This window comes from Hirundo rustica, chromosome 2, assembly GCF_015227805.2.
Source record: "Hirundo rustica isolate bHirRus1 chromosome 2, bHirRus1.pri.v3, whole genome shotgun sequence".
Taxonomy (NCBI): Eukaryota; Metazoa; Chordata; class Aves; order Passeriformes; family Hirundinidae; genus Hirundo; species Hirundo rustica.
Genome location: NC_053451.1, coordinates 61,180,702 through 61,202,085, shown reverse-complemented (window position 1 = coordinate 61,202,085; position 21,384 = coordinate 61,180,702). Strand labels below are relative to the sequence as shown.

General features: G+C 34.6%; 1 protein-coding gene across 2 annotated transcripts in view; it reads left to right on the top strand.

Annotated features, from left to right (window-relative positions):
* The window catches only part of DIAPH3 (diaphanous related formin 3), a 208,854-nt gene that overhangs the window by 41,905 nt on the left and 145,565 nt on the right, over positions 1-21,384 (top strand). For both annotated transcript variants that reach the window (XM_058419256.1, XM_058419257.1), the window contains 8 exons: positions 2,606-2,716; positions 3,141-3,259; positions 3,986-4,102; positions 5,299-5,417; positions 5,538-5,602; positions 6,177-6,281; positions 8,539-8,874; positions 9,842-9,956. In XM_058419256.1, the coding sequence (XP_058275239.1) occupies positions 2,606-2,716; positions 3,141-3,259; positions 3,986-4,102; positions 5,299-5,417; positions 5,538-5,602; positions 6,177-6,281; positions 8,539-8,874; positions 9,842-9,956 (1,087 nt within the window). The remainder of the gene's footprint in view (positions 1-2,605; positions 2,717-3,140; positions 3,260-3,985; positions 4,103-5,298; positions 5,418-5,537; positions 5,603-6,176; positions 6,282-8,538; positions 8,875-9,841; positions 9,957-21,384) is intronic.

Sequence of the window (21,384 nt, the reverse complement as noted above, 5' to 3'; positions counted from 1 at the left end):
TAGCGCCCTTATTTGTTACCTAGTGTAGAGTGATGCTTTGGCAGTAACACATGTATTAGATGTAACTCTTTGGAAAAAGTACTTGAACAGAAATAGGCTTCAAGAGTAATACAGAGGTTTTATTTGAATTTGAAGAAAATAATTGATAAGGTAATGGAGTCCCATTTTCCCCATAGTTTTTAAAATACTGTAGACGTATGTACAGAAGCAAATTGTATAAAATGAGGGAAATAACACATTTCAGGGAGGAGAAGTATCATAAGAATTGTTCTGACAGGCACTACAAAGATGAAAAATCCACTGTGACAGTTAGAGGCTCAAATTGTTATCACTTTAGCAGCTTTATAAGAAGAGAATAACCAAGGGTTGTTTCTTGTTTATAACTCCAAAGAAGCCCCAAATGTGGAAGATCTTTCTCCAGAAAACATACTTTATTTGAAGCAAAACAGTCAGTGTTGTGGTATTGTTAGCTATATTCCTATTTAACTGAGTTCTTTTAAAATTGAATGCTACTAATACAATGCCCATACCTTTCTGAAAGAAAACACACCAAAGGTATATTGCTCTTTATTTTTACTCATCAGATGATGATCTAATTGCCCTTACTGTAAAGAATATGGAGAAAGGACAGGAACAGGCTTTCATTGCCTTGCCAAGTCTGTTAAACCCTTTGCTAACAAAACATACAAAGACAGACTTACAGTGAGGCAGGGGGGAAAACACTAGGAGACATAACTTCAAAAAATTTAATGCAACAACATAATTTTTGAACCATAGAATCTTTTAAAATTACAAACTTTTAAACCATCAAATTCAATATTTTTAGTATTGGTAGAATTTTTGATTTTGTCTACTTAGCATGCTGTTTTATACATTTTTTCTGAATTGTTTTGATATTTTGCAATCTTGTTTAAATTTTTGAAGTCCAGACTTAGGTTGGAGCATTCTTGCCTGCTCCTTGGGCCTTTCAAACACCTTTCATTGATTCATGAAATAGGACTTTACTTTGCAAAGCCATTTATTTATACTGTCTATTTATTATATTTTATTTTTTTATATTACTCATTAGTTTTGTTCTCAACTATACAAAATATATTTCTACTGTAGAAAAAGTCAAGCTTGCCAATCTTGTAGTTGTCCAGATCTTCCTGAAAATGGCCTTTTAAACGTCAATATGATTTCTGCCGTCTTTGTTTTCTTCAGTGTCAAGATACATTTCAGTATAAACTGGGATGTAATAGCAAGTAAAGTTACTTTGTCCTCAGGTTTTTTTAAAGCTTTGAATGTTTGAAGAGTGAATGCTCTTTTGTTCCTTTTCATTTTGGCTTGGTTACGTCTCTGGTCTCATAACTAAGCTGCTCTCTTCTAGAGTGTCAGAGCTAGTAAGTTCATCTACATAGGCTAACGCTGCAGTCAAACAGGCCTAAACTATGCTAATTGCCATTCACCTCCATAACAGTTCAGCTGAAATAATATATAAAGCTACTCTCATGCTTACATACATCACAGTAGGGTAAAGGTGGGATAATGGTTGTGGTCTGTGTTATTATGTAATCTTAGCATGTTCCTTCTGGAAACCTAACGGGTGCTATTGTTTCTCACACATCTAGTTGTTCTTGTAAATTCAGAATTAGGAATTATGCATACTTTGAAGATGACTGGGATAGTGTCTTTCTGGTATCACCTTTTGCCTTTGGCATAATGCATCATTTTTTTAGACTATAAAAGGCTTTACAGAAGAGTATTTGAACCAGATTGCTTTAATTGCTTACACAGTCTGTAAGGTCCAAATAGAATTCTAGAGGTATGGTGCTTTTAAAAAGCCATTAAAATGCTGGAATTACTTGAGTTACGTATTTTTTGTAAACTGAAGCAAAATGTGCAAACAATAAAGAGGGTAAAAATTGAAATAATGGCTGTAAACATCCGTATTAGATACAAACAGTAAGTTGCCATTGTTCTAAAGGCTTGTGAATCTGGGCAGTGAATTCCTGCTGCTCCTGGCTACAAGTTTTCAAGATGAGTCTCTTGATTTTTCAAAAGAGGGACTACTTGTTGGCCCAGTTCTTTCTTTTGAGCTGAAGGAGTGATTCCCATGAAGTATTCTATAATGCTCAGTATGTTTAAAGAATGACTATTTCAAGAAATGGAAAAAAATCTATTCTATTCTTCAGGATCAGTTTAATTAACCAGCATAAAAAAAAAATTTTTCACTGTACACAGACTGTATTATGTCACTAACTTCTTATATATATGTATATATAAGATATGTATAAATAAATCTATATTTGCAATGATTTTTATATGTTCACTATTACGCTTTATCTGCTAAAGTTCATTGGCTAAAGGAGCTTGATATTTGTATAAAATGACAAAATTCAATGGAGCGAGAAAATATTTCATTTTTATGGAAATTTGTGAACTAGAGTTTGATATTTATAGCTCATGTGGCTGATCAGGAATTTAAGTAGCTTAGTTATACTATTACAGTAGTTTTATAATTAGAAATGATGTAATGTCTAATTATTAGTTTGTTGTATCTTTTTGATTGTGATGCATATTGAAATCTAAGAAACAAGATAGTTTATTATTTATTCTGTTACAGGTAGCTTGCATGCAGCTCATCAATGCTCTCGTTACATCTCCTGATGACTTGGATTTTAGGCTTCACATCAGAAATGAATTTATGCGCAGTGGATTGAAAGAGATATTGCCGGTAAGCATCTTGTAATCTCTCTTTGCATTACTATTTAAATTTTTTAATTATTTGAGCCTGAGAGGGGGAATGGGAGAACAAGTCGTAATAAATTATTCTCAAAGGCATTTTATTAAGATTGGGAAAGAGCAGTCAGACACAAGAATCAGCCTTAAGAATGAAAAGGCAAAATGTGCTCCTTGAGCTTTATTCTGATTCCTCAGCATTTTATGACTTTGCTTAAGAACATGTGACAGACTGTAGTGCAAAAATTTTAAGCCAGCCTGAAGTTATGTTTAGCTTTTGAATATTTAACTTAACTCATGAGTTCTTGTAATTTTAAGCTTCTAACTAACATTGACTTACAGAATTTATTAAAAAGATACATTTATTTACATATGGAAATGCTAATTTTGCAAGCCGTTATACTGTTTCTTCTTTGCAGCAACTACAGTGTATAAAGAATGAAGCACTAGATATTCAGCTGAAAGTGTTCAATGAGCATAAAGAAGAAGACATGATTGAATTCTCTCATCGTTTAGAAGATATTAGATCTGAACTAGAATATCCTTTTGAGAGCTGATATAATCTTTGCTTGTGTCAGAAACAGTGTGGCCGGCAGGAGCAGGACACGGATCATTCCCCTGTACTGGCACTGGTGAGGTCACACCTTGAATTCTGCGCTCAGTTTTGGGCGCCTCACCCACAAGAAGCACATGGAAGGGCTGGAGCATGTCCAGAGGAGGGTCTGGAGCACAAGTCCTGTGAGGAGCAGCTGAGAGAGCTGGGGTTATTCTGGAGAAGTATGGGAGGGGGGCCTTGTTGCTCTCAATGACTACCTGAAAAGAGGTTATAGTGAGGTGGGTGTCAGTCACTTCTCCCAAGTAACAAGTGACTGAATGAGAGGAAAGGACCTCAAGGTGTGCCGTGTGAGGTTTGGATCGGATAATAGGAAAAATTTCATAGAGAAACATTGTCAAGCACTTAAATAGGCTGCCCAGGGAAGCGGTGGAGTCCCCATCCCTGGGGATACTTAAAAGATTTGTAGATGAGGCATGTAGTGGCATGGCTGAATGGTGGACTTGGCAGTGCTTGGCTAATAGTTGGACTTGATCATCTTAGAGGTCTATTCCAACATAAATGATTCCATGATATCAGCCGGACAAACATGAACAAAATAAAGCATATAATGGATTTTTTTCTGCTATAATTTCCGTTTAAAGAAGTTATCGATAAACATTTGACTGAAATTTTTTGATTCTTTGTTATTATTCTCCTTAACACTTTCACTGAAGTAAATGATGTTTACAACATGCTGTGGAATACAGTTAAGGACACTAGTGCCGAAGGATATTTTCTTTCTATTCTCCAACATCTTTTACTGATAAGAAATGATTATTTTATCCGGTACGTTTAATGCTGTGTTAAATGTTAGTTATGGAAATTTTGTTTTATTATTCAGTCATTAATAGAATATTTCTTCCATAAATTTAATAATAGGTTTTAGTCTTTTGGTGTGGATTGTAATTTGTGAGCTCACATTTAAAAGAATCAAAAGAATCAATAATGCCATCTATATGTTTTTGTCTCTGCTGCTTAGTGTATAATTTTATTTTATAAATATAGAAAACTGTTTTTGTTAAGAGCTGATCCTTATTGATTGCAAGTATGACTGATCAGGAGAGATGTCTTAATCAGTTATAAAACATGGTAGTACCATTATAATTTTGTGGTGTATTTGAGTCAAAGAACAAAACCAAGTATGCAAAGAAGCTCACTTTATACAGAAATCTGAACATATGCCTAATGTAGAGTAACTTTTGAATTGGAATTTAGTATTTTCAATATACAATATAGGTTAGTTTTGACATATCTGTATCTCCTGGAAAATTCATCAGATAAATTACAGGGAAACAGTTAATAAAATTTTAAGTGTTTCAAGCTGACAAATACTTCCCTTCCAAAACTGTTGTGTTATCTGAGGAAATACTGGAGGCACGGGGTACGAACTGAACAGGGGCCATCTGTTTTCTGCACAGCATTCTGCATAACCTTGCATTTCAGGCAAGGTCTAGCACAGATGTATGTTTAAAGGTTAAGGGTGCTTACCTGCTATGGGTACATCTATGCTAGACCTCTTCCACCTGAAAAGGTTTGAATTCACAGCTTGCATGTTCTGGGCAAGTGACCAGCTGTCATACCCCCTGGCATTTTCGAGCAAGGTTTTTCATTCCTTGTAACTGAAGCAGGGCTGCAATGCACTTGTACTTACAAAAGTCACAAAACTAGTGGAATCAAGCTGAAGGAAGGGCCTTCTCTTTACTGAGAGGAAGCAGGAGGCGGTTTTTCCTTCCTATATTTCCATAGGAAGGGAGATGTAGATTTTATAATACAGGAATTGTATCTTTAGGGCCACTGTTTTTTCAGGCTTTTTGTAAACTTTTTGTGTAATAAGCTACCAACCATAATTTTCCTTTGAAACTTTTATCTTTCTATGGAAACAAATCAGCCCAAAACGTTTGACCTTACTTTGTTCATAGACAAGATTTTAAGTATAGCTTCATAAATAAATATGCTGTAAAATAGCTCATTTCTGTCTTTAGTCCACAGTATTTCAAATTAATTGAAGAGTGTGTGTCACAGATAGTGTTACATCGAAGTGGGACAGACCCAGATTTCACGTATCGTAAGAGATTAGATATAAATTTCAGCCACTTACTAGGTGAGTACTATGTTTGGAAATGATTACAGCATCATACCTCCATATATGAAGCTGAACAGGGGATTAAGAATCTTGTGTTCCCTGCGTATGTGTAAGTGTACTTGTTGATTTTTTTTCAAGATGTTTGTGTAGATAAAGCAAGACTAGAAGAATGTGAAGAGAGGGCTTCTGAACTTTCCAGAAAAGTAAGTAGTTTTTACATCGTGTGGTCATAAGGTGGACATGGATTCCATAGACTAATGAATGGCGTAACTGAAGTGTGGTATAGGTTTTAACTTCAACTTAGTATTAGTTCTGTGTTAAAGTGGGAATTTGGATGCTCCTTGTAGACTAGGAAGCCAAGTGGTGTAAAGTAGTTAACCTTAATTGAGAATCTTTCTATTATTTAAGTTTTCGTTACAAAAAACCCCAACTGAATACTTTATTTCCGCATTATCAGTTTCCCTAACAAAGTAAACAGTGGGAGAATAAAACCAGACTCCCTCATATCTACAGACTGTATTACTGTACATCCATTACTCTGTAAGACTAACTTAATATACATTAAGTCTTTATGCCATTTCGTGTAGTAAAGACCTGTAATGGTGATACAGATGATTCTTCCACTCAGCGGACACATGGAAGTTGGAATAGCAGGCATGTGTCCTTGGTATTGTTAAATGAATTTTAAGAAGCACAAAAGGAAATGTTGGAATTTAAAGAAACTATGCAGAACTGACTGGTAGCAACAATTTTCTTTTTTTTTTTTTCTTTTCTTAGTTTGAAAAAGATTTTGTAGTTCATCAGGAGACCCAGGCCCTGCTTCAAAAAAAAGAGGAGAGAATCAATGAACTTGAAACAGAATTACAAGCTTTTAAATCACAGGTAAAAGACAGTATAAATGAATGTATGAAATAATTGGGACTTAAAAGGGACTTCCTTTTGCATCTTCTTTGGATTCTGATAGTACAGTTGAGGGTTTTTTCAAAGAATCTTTGTTATCGATTATTATTGAATGTTAGTTTCCTTTTTTCTGTTTTATACAAATAATTGTAATGTGACATTAATTAGCTGTGAGTTCCCAGATGATCCTTTTATGCCTGAGCTCAGTTAATTAAACTAGTTTCTTAGGTTTCATTTGGGTTTCACTTTCAGAGTCATAGATTTCCAAAGTAATTAACCATATAGGGTAATAAGTCTTATGCTTTCAGATTAGCATTCATCATTGTGATCTTTATCCCACCGCAGGAAATTGCTTATTGTGCAGTTTGCTATACTGAGGCCTTACCATGGATATCCAACAGTGAAAGAAATAACCTGTGGCTGGATAAGAACACTTCCTGATAATTTTTCAATTTTCAAGCATAAGTAGATATTTTAAAATGGGATGGAGAAGAATAGTGCAGATTTTTTGAGAGTAATACTTGAGCTAAATTGTAACTACTTCAACTCTTAAATCTATGTAAGGAGACTCTGTGACCAGGTGATTTTTGTTGTGTCTTTATTTCTGGGAATAAGAAGCACAGTCTAAAAATGGCTAAAGAAGAAAGCATCAGAAAGACATGCTTTTAGGGGTTTATTTTAATGCTTATGAGAGGGGTTTTTTAAAATATATTTATTAGCTTCTTTAATTTTCTGAGTGAGGAAAATTAATTTAACTCTGCTTTGGTCTATTTCGAAATGTCATTCTAATTCATGTTTCTGGTCAGAATAAATTGTTAATGTCAAAGTCAAACATTTAGCAAAAGCAATTACAGAAATGGTTGCATTCTAAATAAACAAATATAGTAAGAGTGGCACATCATTCATTAAGAAAATATTTTTCTGTATCTTGAAAACATACTTAAATACTTTTTTTAAGTGAAATTGGTCTCCTCCCTATTTTAGTTTTTTCTGGTATTCACTGCGTTAGATATAATTTTTTTACATGAAGACAGAGAACATAACATGATTCTGCTCATTAATTTTTATACTGTGAATTATCCCACTGTTGTTTATGGGATACATGAAAAGTTTTGTAAATGTCAGGTAATTGATTAGTACAACTTAGTACTTTTAAATCTGTCTAAAGACAAAACTTTGGCTTCTAGATGGTATCAGTTGCTACTTAGCATGTTGATTTCTACCTCTTATGACTATTTTTTCCCGTGGTCTCATTCCTTTACTCTCTTCTTGCATTTGGTATGTATTGATGTATTTGTTTCATTTCTGGAGTCCAACTGTTCGGTGTCTATTTGTCAATGTAAACAATACTTATATTCAGAAATTCAAAACATTGTCATACTGTTGTGCATGCATTTATTTGTATTTATTGATATTCAGCTATTTCCTTTTAGAAGTTTTAAACTTTTTGTGTATTGTATTTCCCTCTATTTTCTAAAATAATGAGTTTCAGCTCATAGTTAGTTGAAAAGGGAATTAGTGCTATCACCAGTAGATAAATATTTTGTTGTTTTTTGTCAGATACTGTCTTATTTATGGTTGCAGACCTATGATGGAAGTTTTTCAAATAGTAGAAGTAATTTTATTAGATGGGCTGAAGTCCTAATCCTATTTGGATACATTATAGATTCCATTTCTATATGTAATAAGAAGCTGGTGTGTAAGGAAGCTTTATTTTTTGCAAGGATATTTTTTCATTATTGCTTCATGTTTTCAATTCTGTAGACTGAGAATTCCTCTACATTGGAAGATACCTGTGTTTCAACAGAATTATTTGTCTCTTCAGATTTTTCTGTTATGTACTTGGAATGTTTCTCTCTCATCTGTAGGCTGAAAACAACAGAGACTAGGTTGTTGGGTTTTTTTTTAATTTGAGCTAAACCATGGTAGTCTAGATAAGATCTCAGGATATCTATCATACCCTTCTTAACTCATGGTCAGTGAAATGGGAAGCACTTTCCATTCAGTTTGTCATTTTTGGTGTGCACCCCTGAGGTCTGAATGTCTACTTCAAATAGTGACACTTCCATCATGAAATCAAAAGCACGTTTGGCTCGTTATCATTCTTATTTGACTGTTCTATATAAGGCAAATGGCATTGACTTTCAACTGGCTTTCTGGATTTAATCTATAAACTATGATTGTTATAGCATTTTGTTGATAAAACTGTGAAACTGAGTAAGAATATTGTCCTTATCAGTATGGCTCTGTACCGCCTGGTTTTCTGCCATCAACTCGAGGAGATGCATCTGTTGTTCCACTGGAAGGCGCAGGAACACATCAGTTTCCACCCCCTCCTCCTCCACCGCTGCCTTCTAATGGAGCAATTCCACCACCACCGCCTCCCCCTCCTCCTCCACCACTTCTGAACAGCTTGGGAGCTCCTCTGGGTTTTGGTGGTGCTCCTCCACCACCGCCTCTACCAGGCCTGCCTGGGATACAGTGGTCCCCGCCTTCATGTGCTTTGCCATTTGGAATGAAGCCTAAAAAAGAATTCAAACCTGAGGTTACCATGAAAAGACTCAACTGGTCTAAGGTACTATTGATTAATGACAAATACTTGATGTAAAATCTGACATTGAACTTGGGGAAAATAGATTGTCAGAAGTAAGACTAGATAAGTAGTTTATACATTAGTTAAAATTATGTAAGATATGAATACTTTCTGTCTTTAAGCTTTTCGTTGTTTTCTGAAAATTCTGTTTTATTAACCCATGAATCATCTGGGCAAGTATCTGTTGACATTATGAGATGCCTAGAAAAGTCAGTTCTGGTCTAGAATAAAACAAACTTAGGATTAGGATCCTGGGTCCTATTATGCCTTGTTTTTCAGCAGACTCTTTATGTTGGATCAGTCACTGCGCTATACTGATAGCTATACAGTTTCCAAACCAGTGTCTTGAATCTATCTAGCCTGGACAGGAAAGAAGGAATGCAGATCTCTCTGTTTATCTGTCGTATAAATGTACTTACATAAATTTAATGTCTGACGAAATATAGACTCAATTTGAGGTTTGCTTGGATTTGGTTTTGTTTTTTTTTTCCTTCTCTACTGTGACAAGATAAGTATACCAATCTACTGAGTTTAGAAACTATAATTCTTTAGACCAAAATAAGTCAGTAAAGAGATTTTCACAATTAATGAGGTAATCAAAGCTACATTCTGAAAAGTAAGGTACTTAGTATCTAGTTAAACCAACTGTGTTCAGAGATTATTTGACGTTTGCCCAAGTTTTAAATGTAGACCAAAGCTAATTTGTTCCTTTTAGATCTTGGATAACAGAGTGTGTTGTCTGCATTGTTAGAATCAGTTTTATTCCAAACCCACTTATTTTAAGGGTTATTATTTTTAATGAGTAATATATTAACAACTCTAAAGATGAGTTGTGTACTAAAATCTCACATTTTACAGAGGTCTTAAATATTTAAAGTGCTTTAGGCTTTACAGTTTTTGCATAGTATCAAAATAATTAATAAAATTTTGTTTTGTCTCTTGCTTGTAGATCAGGCCTCAGGAGATGACAGAATCCTGTTTTTGGGTTAAGGCAGAAGAAGACAAGTATGAGAATGCTGACATGCTTTGCAAATTGGAACATACGTTTTGCTGTCAAAAGAGGGGTAAGTAGCTGATGGATTTAATTTTCAGATTTTGGAGATACCTTTAACGTTCTTGGGACTTAAATAAATGCATGAAAAAACCCTCAGAATATAACATTAATGTTCTTGTTTCTAAGTGGGATGTATGAAGGGAAATGTCTGAAAATCCTAGACTGCTTAAAGTATTAATATTGAGCTATTTTATTTAAGCATGACAAAAATTGTGTGACCTGTAGGAATACCTCATAGGAAAAAAATCCAAGAAATTCTTCTGGATACTACAGATTTTATTTATCACATTTAAAAAAAAAAAAAAAAAATCAGACTACCTTCATAAATTACTGAAATCCAATCTGGAGCCCAGAAGGTGATGTGTTTACCCTCAGTATTGATATGATAATGGATGTGTGTTGGATCCATGATGGACTATAGTCTGTCAGTGATTTATTTTTTTACTTCCTGATAAACCTGTAGGAACATAGATCTCCTTTGATAATTGCTTAGCTCCTTTAGCTTTTAAAGCGCTGTGAAGGAACAAAATATTTGAAAGTATTCCTGGCTTTAAAACTTTTCTTCTTTCCTTGGAAGTAAGTAATTTTAGTAGTAGTTTAGGTTATTCTTTTGATGTATAAAATGTTACTTCCTGACACAGTTTTTTTCTCCCTCGTTTTTAGTATCAGAGCTGTAGAAGTTTAGAGCAGCCAAAGGGCTGTAATGTTTCATTTCTTTGCAAATTGAACCAGAGTTATTGTATTTTTACTTTGTTTTAAAAATTCTATTTTTATATTTTTATTAATAGAATGGCATGGCATTCTCAATTTTCTCCCTTTTTTGGGTATGCTTTGGTATATATTATCCCTTTTTTTTTACCATAACCAGGAACTTTATTCCACTGCTGTCAAAGCATGATTTTTGTGCCCTAGCAGTGTTTCTACTGATTTAAGTATTATAGCTTATTGCTGCTGATACTTAAGAACGCTGTACGAAGATAAAAGCCAAGAAAACCTCACCGTAGGCATGTTTGCTTGAATCTATTAGAATAAGCCTAGAAGCTAATTATGGTGCCTTTATAATGTTAGGATAATTCCCAAGAATGTTCCCTGAATTAATAGGTTGGAAGTTTTTAAAAGCCACTGGAGGAAATACTTTCCTCTGTGTAATTAAACAGTAAAATTTGGGAGACAAGATGATGTTCAGGCCAAACATGTTAATGGCTCAGAAGAGGATTGTGAGTCTCCACAGACAGCAAGAACATTAGAGTTAACAAGATTAACATCCCTCAATATTTAACTGAATGGACTGAATACATTGTTTTGACAAAACCCAACAGAAGAGAGTTACTGGATCTATAGCTGGAAAGTCAGTGAAGTACATTTTTATACCAAACGTGTGTATGTGTGTGTAGCAATTTAAAGACTGGTCTCCATGGACAAATTTTTTTCTTTTTACAGGTGAGGCTTACTGCTATTTTTTAATTTTTTTTTTATTTTTATGTTTTGAAATCTCTCTCACCCCTCATGGGTGATATAAGTGTGCCATCATCTTAATTTTTCAAAGGAAGTGGAGATGCTAAAGATTTTAGTTAGAACAGCAAGTAGGGGCTTAAAGGGCAACATGGAACTAAATTTCATTGTTCAAGTTGAGTGGTTTACAGAACTTTAAATGAATGCGTATGTATGTTAGTAGGCAGGACCAGATCTCAGGTCTCTTGTTGACAGCATGAATTCCAGTACAAGGGACAGCAAAGCAACTGCTTTTGTTCTCATGACCATGGAGAGAGGGGATACTTCTTTGTAGCTTATACTTAATTTACTGATTATAACAAAACTTACCAAAGAAATCAGAGACATACAGTTTTCTTCACAATCTTGAGGAGATTTAGCACCAGGCTCTCTTAAGTAGAATCAACAAGCTATTCACTACACTCAAATTGGGAACAGTCCTTGACTATTTCTAAAACTTTGTGTCTAAAAGCAGAAAGATGAGAAATTGAAAATTATTTTGTAGCCAACTGATGGCATGCAAAGAAGGAGCTGGTTTCCACTCTGCTGAAGGGTCTACTTATGCATCTTTTCATTAAATCTTTGCATAAGAAGTGGTATCTGGTAGTGGAAGAGGGGATCAGTATGTTCAATGATGCTTTAAGTGAATTTTATTATCATTAAATAAAATCAAATTGTGGTACTCAAATATTCAGTTGGTGCATTTTGCCAGCTAATATGCCAAAAACATATAAGCGTTGATCTAGAAAAGGAAGTCTTATGTCTAAGTAAATAATTCACTGAGGAATTTTCACTAGAAAAAAGAATACAGAACAGTAAAGAATAGTTTTGAAGATTCAGCAGATGTTTGCATAGGAGTTATAAAATATGTTGATTCTGAAAGGGTGTTGAAGCAATTGAAAAACTGAAGATGTTATGGAGGTATGAAAGAAATACTGTTACAAGAATAAAGAAGTAAAGAGGGCCTAGCTTCAATCAGACTGTAGGAAGCCTTTGTTGAGTATATCCAGAGATACTTCAGAGACATGAACCATGGAAGAAACCCCTGAAGGTCATCTGAAAGTCCAACAACTTTTTCTTAAGGGACCAGATTAGTTCATGTTGCTCAGAACCTTCTCCAGCTGAGTTTGAGGTATTTTTCAAGATGGGGGTGAAGGGATGGACAGCCTGTTCCCATGTTTGTCATTGTGGTGATTTTTTTTTTTTTTCATGACATCTTTTGGGATATCTTTCGTTGAAAAGTGTGCCTATTTCCTCTTGCTTGTTGTGCACTTCCAGGAATTCTGGTTCCCTCTTATTTCCAGCCTTCTGTCAGATCATTTGAGACAACAGTAAGTTTTCCCTTGTCCTTTATTATCCTTCTCAAGCTTTCCTGTCTGCATCTGTATGTCTCAGCCCCCTCTAATCATATTAATGATTTTCTGTTGTACTCATTCCAAAGCACCTTTATTTTTTTTGAGGTAGAGAAACCCATACAAAGTTCTCTATATACTTCTCCCTGAGAGTAGGGAATTATCTCGTGAGAAGGGGAGTAGGGGGAAATAACCATTTCTTTGACTTGCTGCTGGCAGCAGTCTTGGTACTTTACTAGAGGAAATGTTTTCACTGTACTGCTTGCTGATGGTGATACTGGAAAGTCCTCATAGACTATGGATGATGTAGGGTATTTTCTTTTGTGTGTTATAAAGCTGGTTTTGTCACTTTTCAAAAGTTGAATAATTTTGTGAAAGCAACATGTTTTATAACTATAAAACCTTGAGATGAACATTATGAGGTATCAAAGCATCAGTTGTTGGTGGTATTCTGATAGAACCTTACTGAAGATGAAATATGATTTTTTAAAATTGATTTAGAATTTAGTCAAGGGCATAATGGCAAACCAACTCTTTTGTCCTAAAAGCCTGAGTGAGAGGCCTCCGTGTGTGTCCGTGCGTGAGTGCGTGCTTTAAGGCCATTGTTCCTGTCCATGTCGTGGCGATATCTCTGACTGACACAGTGAGCCCATAACCTGTGAAATGTCACTGGATTATCATCATGGTTACCCTTGTGGTTTTGTTTTGGCCACTGGTTTTGGTTGTGAGTTGGTTACCTGAGTAGAGTTGGTTTTGTGTACCTCTGACAGCTCCATGACTACTCACTGGCTGGGGGGAAAGAAAAGTAATGGACATGTTCTGAAAATAAGGTGCTGAATGTGAATGGTTTGCATGATTGATCTTTGGTTATCTGATACATTTTAAAGGCAAAAAAGAGGGATTGGTGTAAAGGGTGGTTAGAAGAGACATGAAAAAGAAATAAATATCAAGAGTTTAAGAACAACCAGTCGGGGTTATCCTCATGATCTCAGACCAGTGAAGAAAATCTGTGTAAAGCCTTTCTGGCAACAATGGTTTTAAAGGAATCTCTTACTATAATTTTTGGAAACTGATTAACTGTATATATGACTTAAAGTTAATTGATATGTGAAATATCAATGTGGAACTTATATATGCTTTTATATTATTTAATCCTGAGATAAGATGAACAAGCACAGATGCTCATTATTGAGTGTCAACTGCTTTGTAATGCACTGGAAGCCTGATGGAAGAATAATCATAGTTCTGTAAAGCTAACATGCTGCTAACTTTGCTGGAATTATTAGATGTACAGGCTGGGAACTGACATTTTGCATAAAAGATAGCATGAGCTCTAGAATCATGAAAATCTTGCAGGAAAAAAGAAGCCTTCCATGAAAAACCTTGTGAATGGAAATTCCTTCTAGTAATATTATATTGTATTCTTAGCTCTTGGATCATAACATGTATATGATGAGAAAATGTAAAGATTAGAGAAGCTGAATATTTTGTAATAATAAAGCGGGAGATTTAACTATATCCAAGATTTGAGTAAACTTTGTCTTGCAATACAGAAAAAATTGCCAGCAGCTAAAGCTATGGGGTAAAAAAACCTGCATGTGTCTTGATAGGGAGGTTCAAGATAGTATTGCAAGAAAAAACATTAAAAATATAAAAGTGTGAAGTTAATGGGAAAACTCATGTCTAGATAAATCTAAAGAGGATATTCTTCACATACTCATTTTGAATCTTGAATTTCTTGCAAAGGACCATGCAGCTGCTTTTGAAATGTGTATTTAATTTTTTGTAAATGAAGCTAGCTAAGGAATTGGTGGAACCACTTGGAGACAACTTCAAAACTTCAGTAGGTTCAAAGAACATTAGAAAAATTCAAGGATAAATGGTCCAAAAGAAGTAGGAAAGGTTGTATTTGTAGGAATGAACTTTCTCTTTTGTTAAGTGAGGAGAATGGATTATAAGACGTGGCAATGCTGGCATAATGTCTTTTCTAGGAACCTCTGTTACTGCAGTTCTTGTTTCTTAATCATTGATATGAATGCCAGGTTGCTTGGAGTAGCTTCAAACTACTATGTTTAAGGCTTAGAGTACTGAAATAAGGTAGATTTTAATAGGCAAACAGTGGGTTTGTGGAGTTACTTTGAAGAATACTGGAGTGGAGAAGATTATAGCAGTCAGTTGCTGAAGTCTCTGAGTAAGTATAATTAATCTAATGAGACTGTAGTGGTTAGGCACAATGTGGGATATGTGTTCAGGATAACAAGAGAGAACCAGCTACATATTGTTTACAGTAAGTCTTTGGGTGCTTGAAGTGGTTTGCCAAGGTGATTCCAAGACTTAGAAGAAGGTTGCATAGTACACAAGAAGGCAATCTCTAAACAAAAAAAGAAATCTTGAAGCATTTCAGTCCAAAATGACAATTTGGACATCTCATGTGGGCAAAATATAACAAAGCTAGCGGTTTCATTACATATGTGCTTTATAATTAATGTGCCGTATTTATAAATATGCTGCCAATAAGTTGATTTGACTCGATCCAAAGACTCTTATGTTTAAAGTGATCAAGTTCAAATGAGGATTTGAAATTGCACATCAAAAATACAAGAAATCACTTGTGAATTCTTCATTATTTTTAGCAATATGCAGATAACTGCAGCTAATGGGAGATGGCATGAAAAAATTAGAAATGTTCTTTCTTTTCTAGATATCAAAGGGAATTAATCTAGTACACTCGAGAGAGAGAAAGATTGCATGATCTCTCTCTTTCTATTTTTTGTTTTTTATCAACTAGGACAGATTTTCATCCTAATCTTATTGGAAATGGCAGTGTCTGATCCCATCACACCAGAGCTCCTGCCAGACTTGATTATTCAGAAATAAAGCACTTCTGTGGGAGTACTATCTCTGTTGGCACTTGACTTGAAAAGGTCAATATAGTTTTAATTTTTTTTTCCTCCCCTGTATACTCTGTAAGAAAAATCAAGACCTAAGGTGCTATAATGCCAATTAAGTCTCAAATATTTTAAAGCAGAAAAGAGAGTAAATGCTACCGAGAAAATCAAATTAGCAATATAAATCAGTTTAGTACTGTTTAACACGCCACAGCCTGCCTTGCCTAAGCAAGAGAACATGCTGTTATCCATCTGAAAGATTAGGTGGAGCCCACTAACCTTGTATTTTCCTCCTTCTCCAGAGGATTTATCAGAGGTAATTCCACTGTCCTTCTTGTAGAATCTTATTATTACAAACCTATAAGACTGCCAACAATACAGCTTAGTAACTTTTGCTATAATACAGCACTGAGTAACCTGAGTTACCTTTTAATGTAACTGTATAAGTAGAAGTAAAGAAAGCCTGTTATGCATTTGTTTGGCTGCCTTTCAGTATCATCCTAACTATCCTGAAAGCACAATTATTCAGAAAGATTTGTGCATATAAAATGAAATAAGGAAAAACAGTTTCTTTCTGAAGAAGGCAGGAATAAGTTATGAGCATTTGCAAGAAACAGCAGCTAAAGCCTTGAAATGTTAGTGGTATCTTCCAGCTTGAGTGTATCATCTTCACATGGAGAGAGTGGATTGTATATTTAGTGTTGTTTGGTAGTAACTATGTTAGTTGTTTATATTCTTAGAAAATAGAATGATATCTGCTCTTATCCTTTTTAAATATTTGTACCTAATAATATTTGTTATGTAGTGATTGATGTGTAAGGATCAGTGAGTGAATATACTTCTGTGGTGCATTGAGCTGGGATGGCTGCCAGATGCCCACCCAACTGCTCTCTGATAAAATAGAAAATCTTGTCTGTTGAATTAAAAGCAGGGAGATCACTTACCAATTACTGTCATAGCAAAAGAGACACTATTTAGGGAAAATTAATTCAACTTATTTTATTTTTTCTGATGTCCTGTCATGGATAGGAGAAACATTCAGTTGTTCAGACAGTTAAATGTATTTAAAGAAGTAGGATGTGAATAACTCCTAAAACCTGACTCTGATATTCAGAAAACTCCATGAATGTGTGGCAGACAAAAAAATAGAAAACCTGAAAAAGACTAGCATAGCAGTGGTTAAAATGGCCTGACAATAGCAATTTTTTTCTGTAGTTTTATTTTTTGGTAGCTAAAATTGTGGCTTGTTATCCTCTTTATTCTCCTTCTTTGACAATTTCTTAGGATTAATTCTCCTGTGAATGAATTAATTATTGAATGACTGTGTCATCAGTGCCCTAATCTGTCAGAATCATGAGTAACATCAGATTGTTCTTCTGGTAGGACTGGAAAAGAGTGTCAGCAGATGTTGTAAATAGGATTAGAAAAACTTTTATTAGATAAAGTACTTTGATTTGTATTTTTAATTAGGAACTACTTTGTTAGATAGTGAAAAGATATTGAAGAGTTTGTTACAGCATTTGTTAGCATCTACCTAAACACCTTAATTTTAATTTATTTTACCTTTTCTTTTTCTTTTTGACAGAGTTGTAGTATGTGCTGTTATTAAATGACTGTTTCTTACCTTCTACACACAGACTGTTATTTCCTGTCAGCTTCAAACCAGATTGAGTTGAGTGCTCGCCTTTTCTCCTCAGTGAAGTGCCTGGACAGAGTAGTTCCTTTAGTTCACCTTTACCTTTTTCTTTCAAACAACTGATTCTTTTTTTTTTTTTTTTTTTAAATAGTTGATTTCCACACAAAATACAGTATCAGTCTGCAGTCACTTCATGTTTGATGAAAGTATGACAGTATATTCAGGGTAACAAAAGCACTCCACTCCCATTTCCCAGCATTGTGGTAGAAAAAGCCTTTGAAGGCTTCATGTTTTAGAAGCAAAAAAAAGTATTCCTTTATTGATTTCTACTGGAAAATGTTTCCATAGTGTGAACAAGTAAGATCTTAGAGGAGGTAGATATTATTTTCATGTAACAGGGGTCAAAAAAAGTCTACTCAATTTCATAAAGCCTAAACTATAAATACCAACAGAACAGAAAAACAAGTTTGGAACCTAAAATGCAAGTTATGGAAAGTCATCCCAGTGCTCCCTGCTCAGTCTAATAATTTTGTTTATTTAATGAAAATACTCACTTTAAGATCTTCAATATAATTATTACTATACTGGTGAGGATTCTGCATGAATTAATTTGCTAGTGTTTGTATCACACAGGAGGTATAAAACTCTACATCTGGTACAAACCTATTTTCATGGGGGGTTACCTCTTATTTGGTTTTGCTACGTATTTATGCACTAAGTGCTTTTGATGAATTTCCAATCTAATGTTGCAAGCATTTATAACTGACTAAAGGTAAAGCTATATTTGAGTATAATAAAATCTTCATTACAGTGCTGCTTTTATTGCTGACTTTTTTCATTGTGAACTGAGAAAAATAATTGACATGCAAGAAATGTTTAACAAACCTTATTTGGCAAACCTTCAAAGTCACTGGTGATGAAAATTATTAGCATTTAAATTTGCATGAGCACTAGTTTTTGTCCTTTAGAAAATCTGTCATTTAGTTTTTCAGTGAATGGCTTGTTTCAGAAGAAATTCATTTCAAGGACAATTCATTTAGAAAAACAAAAACAAACAAACAAACAAACAAAAAAAAAAAAAAATCAAGGAGATCATGTGTTAATGGAGCAGTGATGTCCAGTTAGGCAGCTGTTAGACAGTACCTGGGCACTGATATGCCATGTAGACTTAAGCAATATTATACTTGGCAGTGTCTTTGGTTCTGTTTGCACTTGATCAGGTTCAACTGAAACAATATTTTAAGTTATTCATATGAAAAAAGTAGCTATAGACATTTTCTTTCCTTAAACCCCCTAAGATTGCATACTCATCATTATCTGCTAACTGTGTAAATATGATGTGGCCTTATCTAATGCGTAATTTATTTTCTTAATTAAAGTGAGTTCTTAATTAAAAAAAAACCAGTTAGTTGAGTACTTCATATGAATTTTTGTGAAAGAGGCTTTGATTTTGGGCTGCTGTTCTCTGCATGATCTCAACATGATAAACTTCTCATACCGTTTCCTCATTCTAACTAAAAAGGCTTTTCTAGTCTCTATGTTGTCATGATATTTTGCTGATAGATATTTTAACAGGGCTCTTTCAAAATTTTTTTATGAAATAAGCATCACCATGAAGCACTTTTGTAAAGTCCTGTAGATGATGTACCCCCCATTAAGAGCAATCAGGTTCTGAAGGTTACGTAAGAATTGAGAGAATTTATTTGATCTGAATTCATAGGAATTTTTGGGAGTTTAAATCAGAGCTTTAACAAAATATTCATTTACATAGGATATAATCTAGTTCCACATTCTGAAAAGTTTTGTAACGGGGCAGGATGCGTTTGCACGGTTGTAGTTGTTGGCTGGCACAACAGTTGAATATTTATAGTGAAATAGTTGTGTTTTTAGATACATTCTTCTTCTGGATGAGTTTTTTTGCATTCAGTATCATTTAAATTTAGGAGAATGAGGGCATGGATAGCATATTCTGTCGCTTTCAACAACTTCATATTTCTGTTTTATGGCTTTGCTGCTCCATTCTCCCTATTTTTACAAGTTAGTGGAACTCTTCTTTTTAACTCACAAGATAGTTCTTCTGCAACCTTGCCTCTAACATCAGTTGAGTAATGGAACTTAGAAATTTCATGTGCTGCATTACTCAGCTTAACAGTTGTAAGGACTGAATGTTTCCTGCTGTGCAATCTGACTTGTCCTTTGATATAGAAATGCCTTTTTCTAAAATTGTAAATGCATATGTATAGCTGGCAAGGATAAGAGGCTGGAAAAAGCCTTCTTAGGGTGACTGCTTATCTCCGCCATTCCTAGACTGTGCGGTGTAATGTGGCACTTGAAGTTTGACTACAATGTACTTGATATATGAAACAGAATGTTGGGTTTTGTTGATGGCATTTCAGTGTAAGGTCTTGAGAAATACTGGGTCATCTATTTGAAACAGTGGGAGGATGAAAAAAATCAAAGCCGTGTTCAGCAAGGTTGTTGGAATAAAAGCTGCTACCAAAGCTGACAGAATGGAAAGTAGCTGTAGCTGGAATGCATGAAGAGAAACTGGGATTCAAGGCATGGTTGCACAATGCAGCAAAAATCTTGGCATCCGTATTTCAGCAGATCTGCAGTGTGGCTGTGAAAAGAAACAAACACGGACAGATGTAGCTAAACCCAAACCAGGTTAGATCACCTTAAGGGCAAAAAGCCAAAAGAGAAAGTTGATTTTCAGTACTAATCTAGTAGTGTGAACTGCTGTTCTGTGAACTGCTGTTTTAATGCTCTATGGAAGAGAAGCAGTGGTGATAAATGGACTTGTTCAAATCTTAAAAAGGGGAAGATAGAATCTATTTGCTGCTAGAAGTTGACTCAGAATGTACCTGAGATTCTTCCTTATTCAGCAGAATAAGGAAGAGGTAGTGATCAAGTAGGGACAAATACTGACAGAAGCTGAGTTGTGCAGATACATGCTTTATAATAAACAGAAAGAATCTCAACCACTTCAACAGAAATAGGTTTTTGAGAACAGGATACTCATATGCACTGGAAATACACATTCTGATCTCCAGGTTTCTGTTGCTGAGAACCTGGGAGTATAGACTAAAACTCAAAGTAGGAAGCATATTTGGGCATATAAAGCCCTCCTGAAACTACAGTGGCAAAAATAAGTCAGTGTGAAAAGAATAGGAGAAATTAAGGACAAAGCATTCCGTGTGTGAAGGAGCTACTGTGCCTCTGATTTGTCAAGAAAATAACGTGGTTCATTTTGCTAGAACTCATGTTTGCCTTTAGGATGAAATGTAAATTATGTTATGCTTAACATTCTTGAAAATAACAACAGAAATTGTTAATTTGTACCACTCTTGATGTTTGTTCTGGACTGTCCATATAGCTCTTGGTACTTATGGCACTCCAGACTCTGAAGCTAAGGCTTATTCTTTGATCACCAGCTAAAGTTTTCTGTTTACTTAGGGTAATAATTTGTATTCCGCATTTTGAGGGGGAGGGAAGTAATTTATATTTAATCAAATTATAATTCTGCTGCAGGAACCACATTTACATACAATGATATTTAGGTCAAATAGAATGAGTGTGTTGTTACTAGTAGAACTACTAAGTAATTTTTATGCATCTAAGATTAGACTAATTCCTCAAAAGTCTTCAAAGTCTAGTGACTGGGTAGTTAACTATTATGCATACATGAATGTAACAGAAAGAGAGGGATAAAATCCTATTCTACAGCATTAGGAGATGCCAACTAAATGATACGGAAAAGACTCCAACTGGTGCAAAATAGATTTATTTTTTCCCTTTTTGTCTTTTTCCAGCATTTAAAAAATTGTGGCTAATGTAAGATGTGTGATGAGATAGTAAAGAAATACTATTATTATTGTTCTCATATGATAAATTATATTTTTCCTCATAAAAGGTGTGTACAATAACCGAATCCGCATACTAGACTAATTATGCAGAATCTCTGTAATAGGGGCTTTATCATCTTCAGTCTCATAGAACTCTATTACAGACTTTGAGGAGCAGGAATTCAAGTAGCTTTAATTTTACAAATTTTCTTTGCCTGAATTTCTG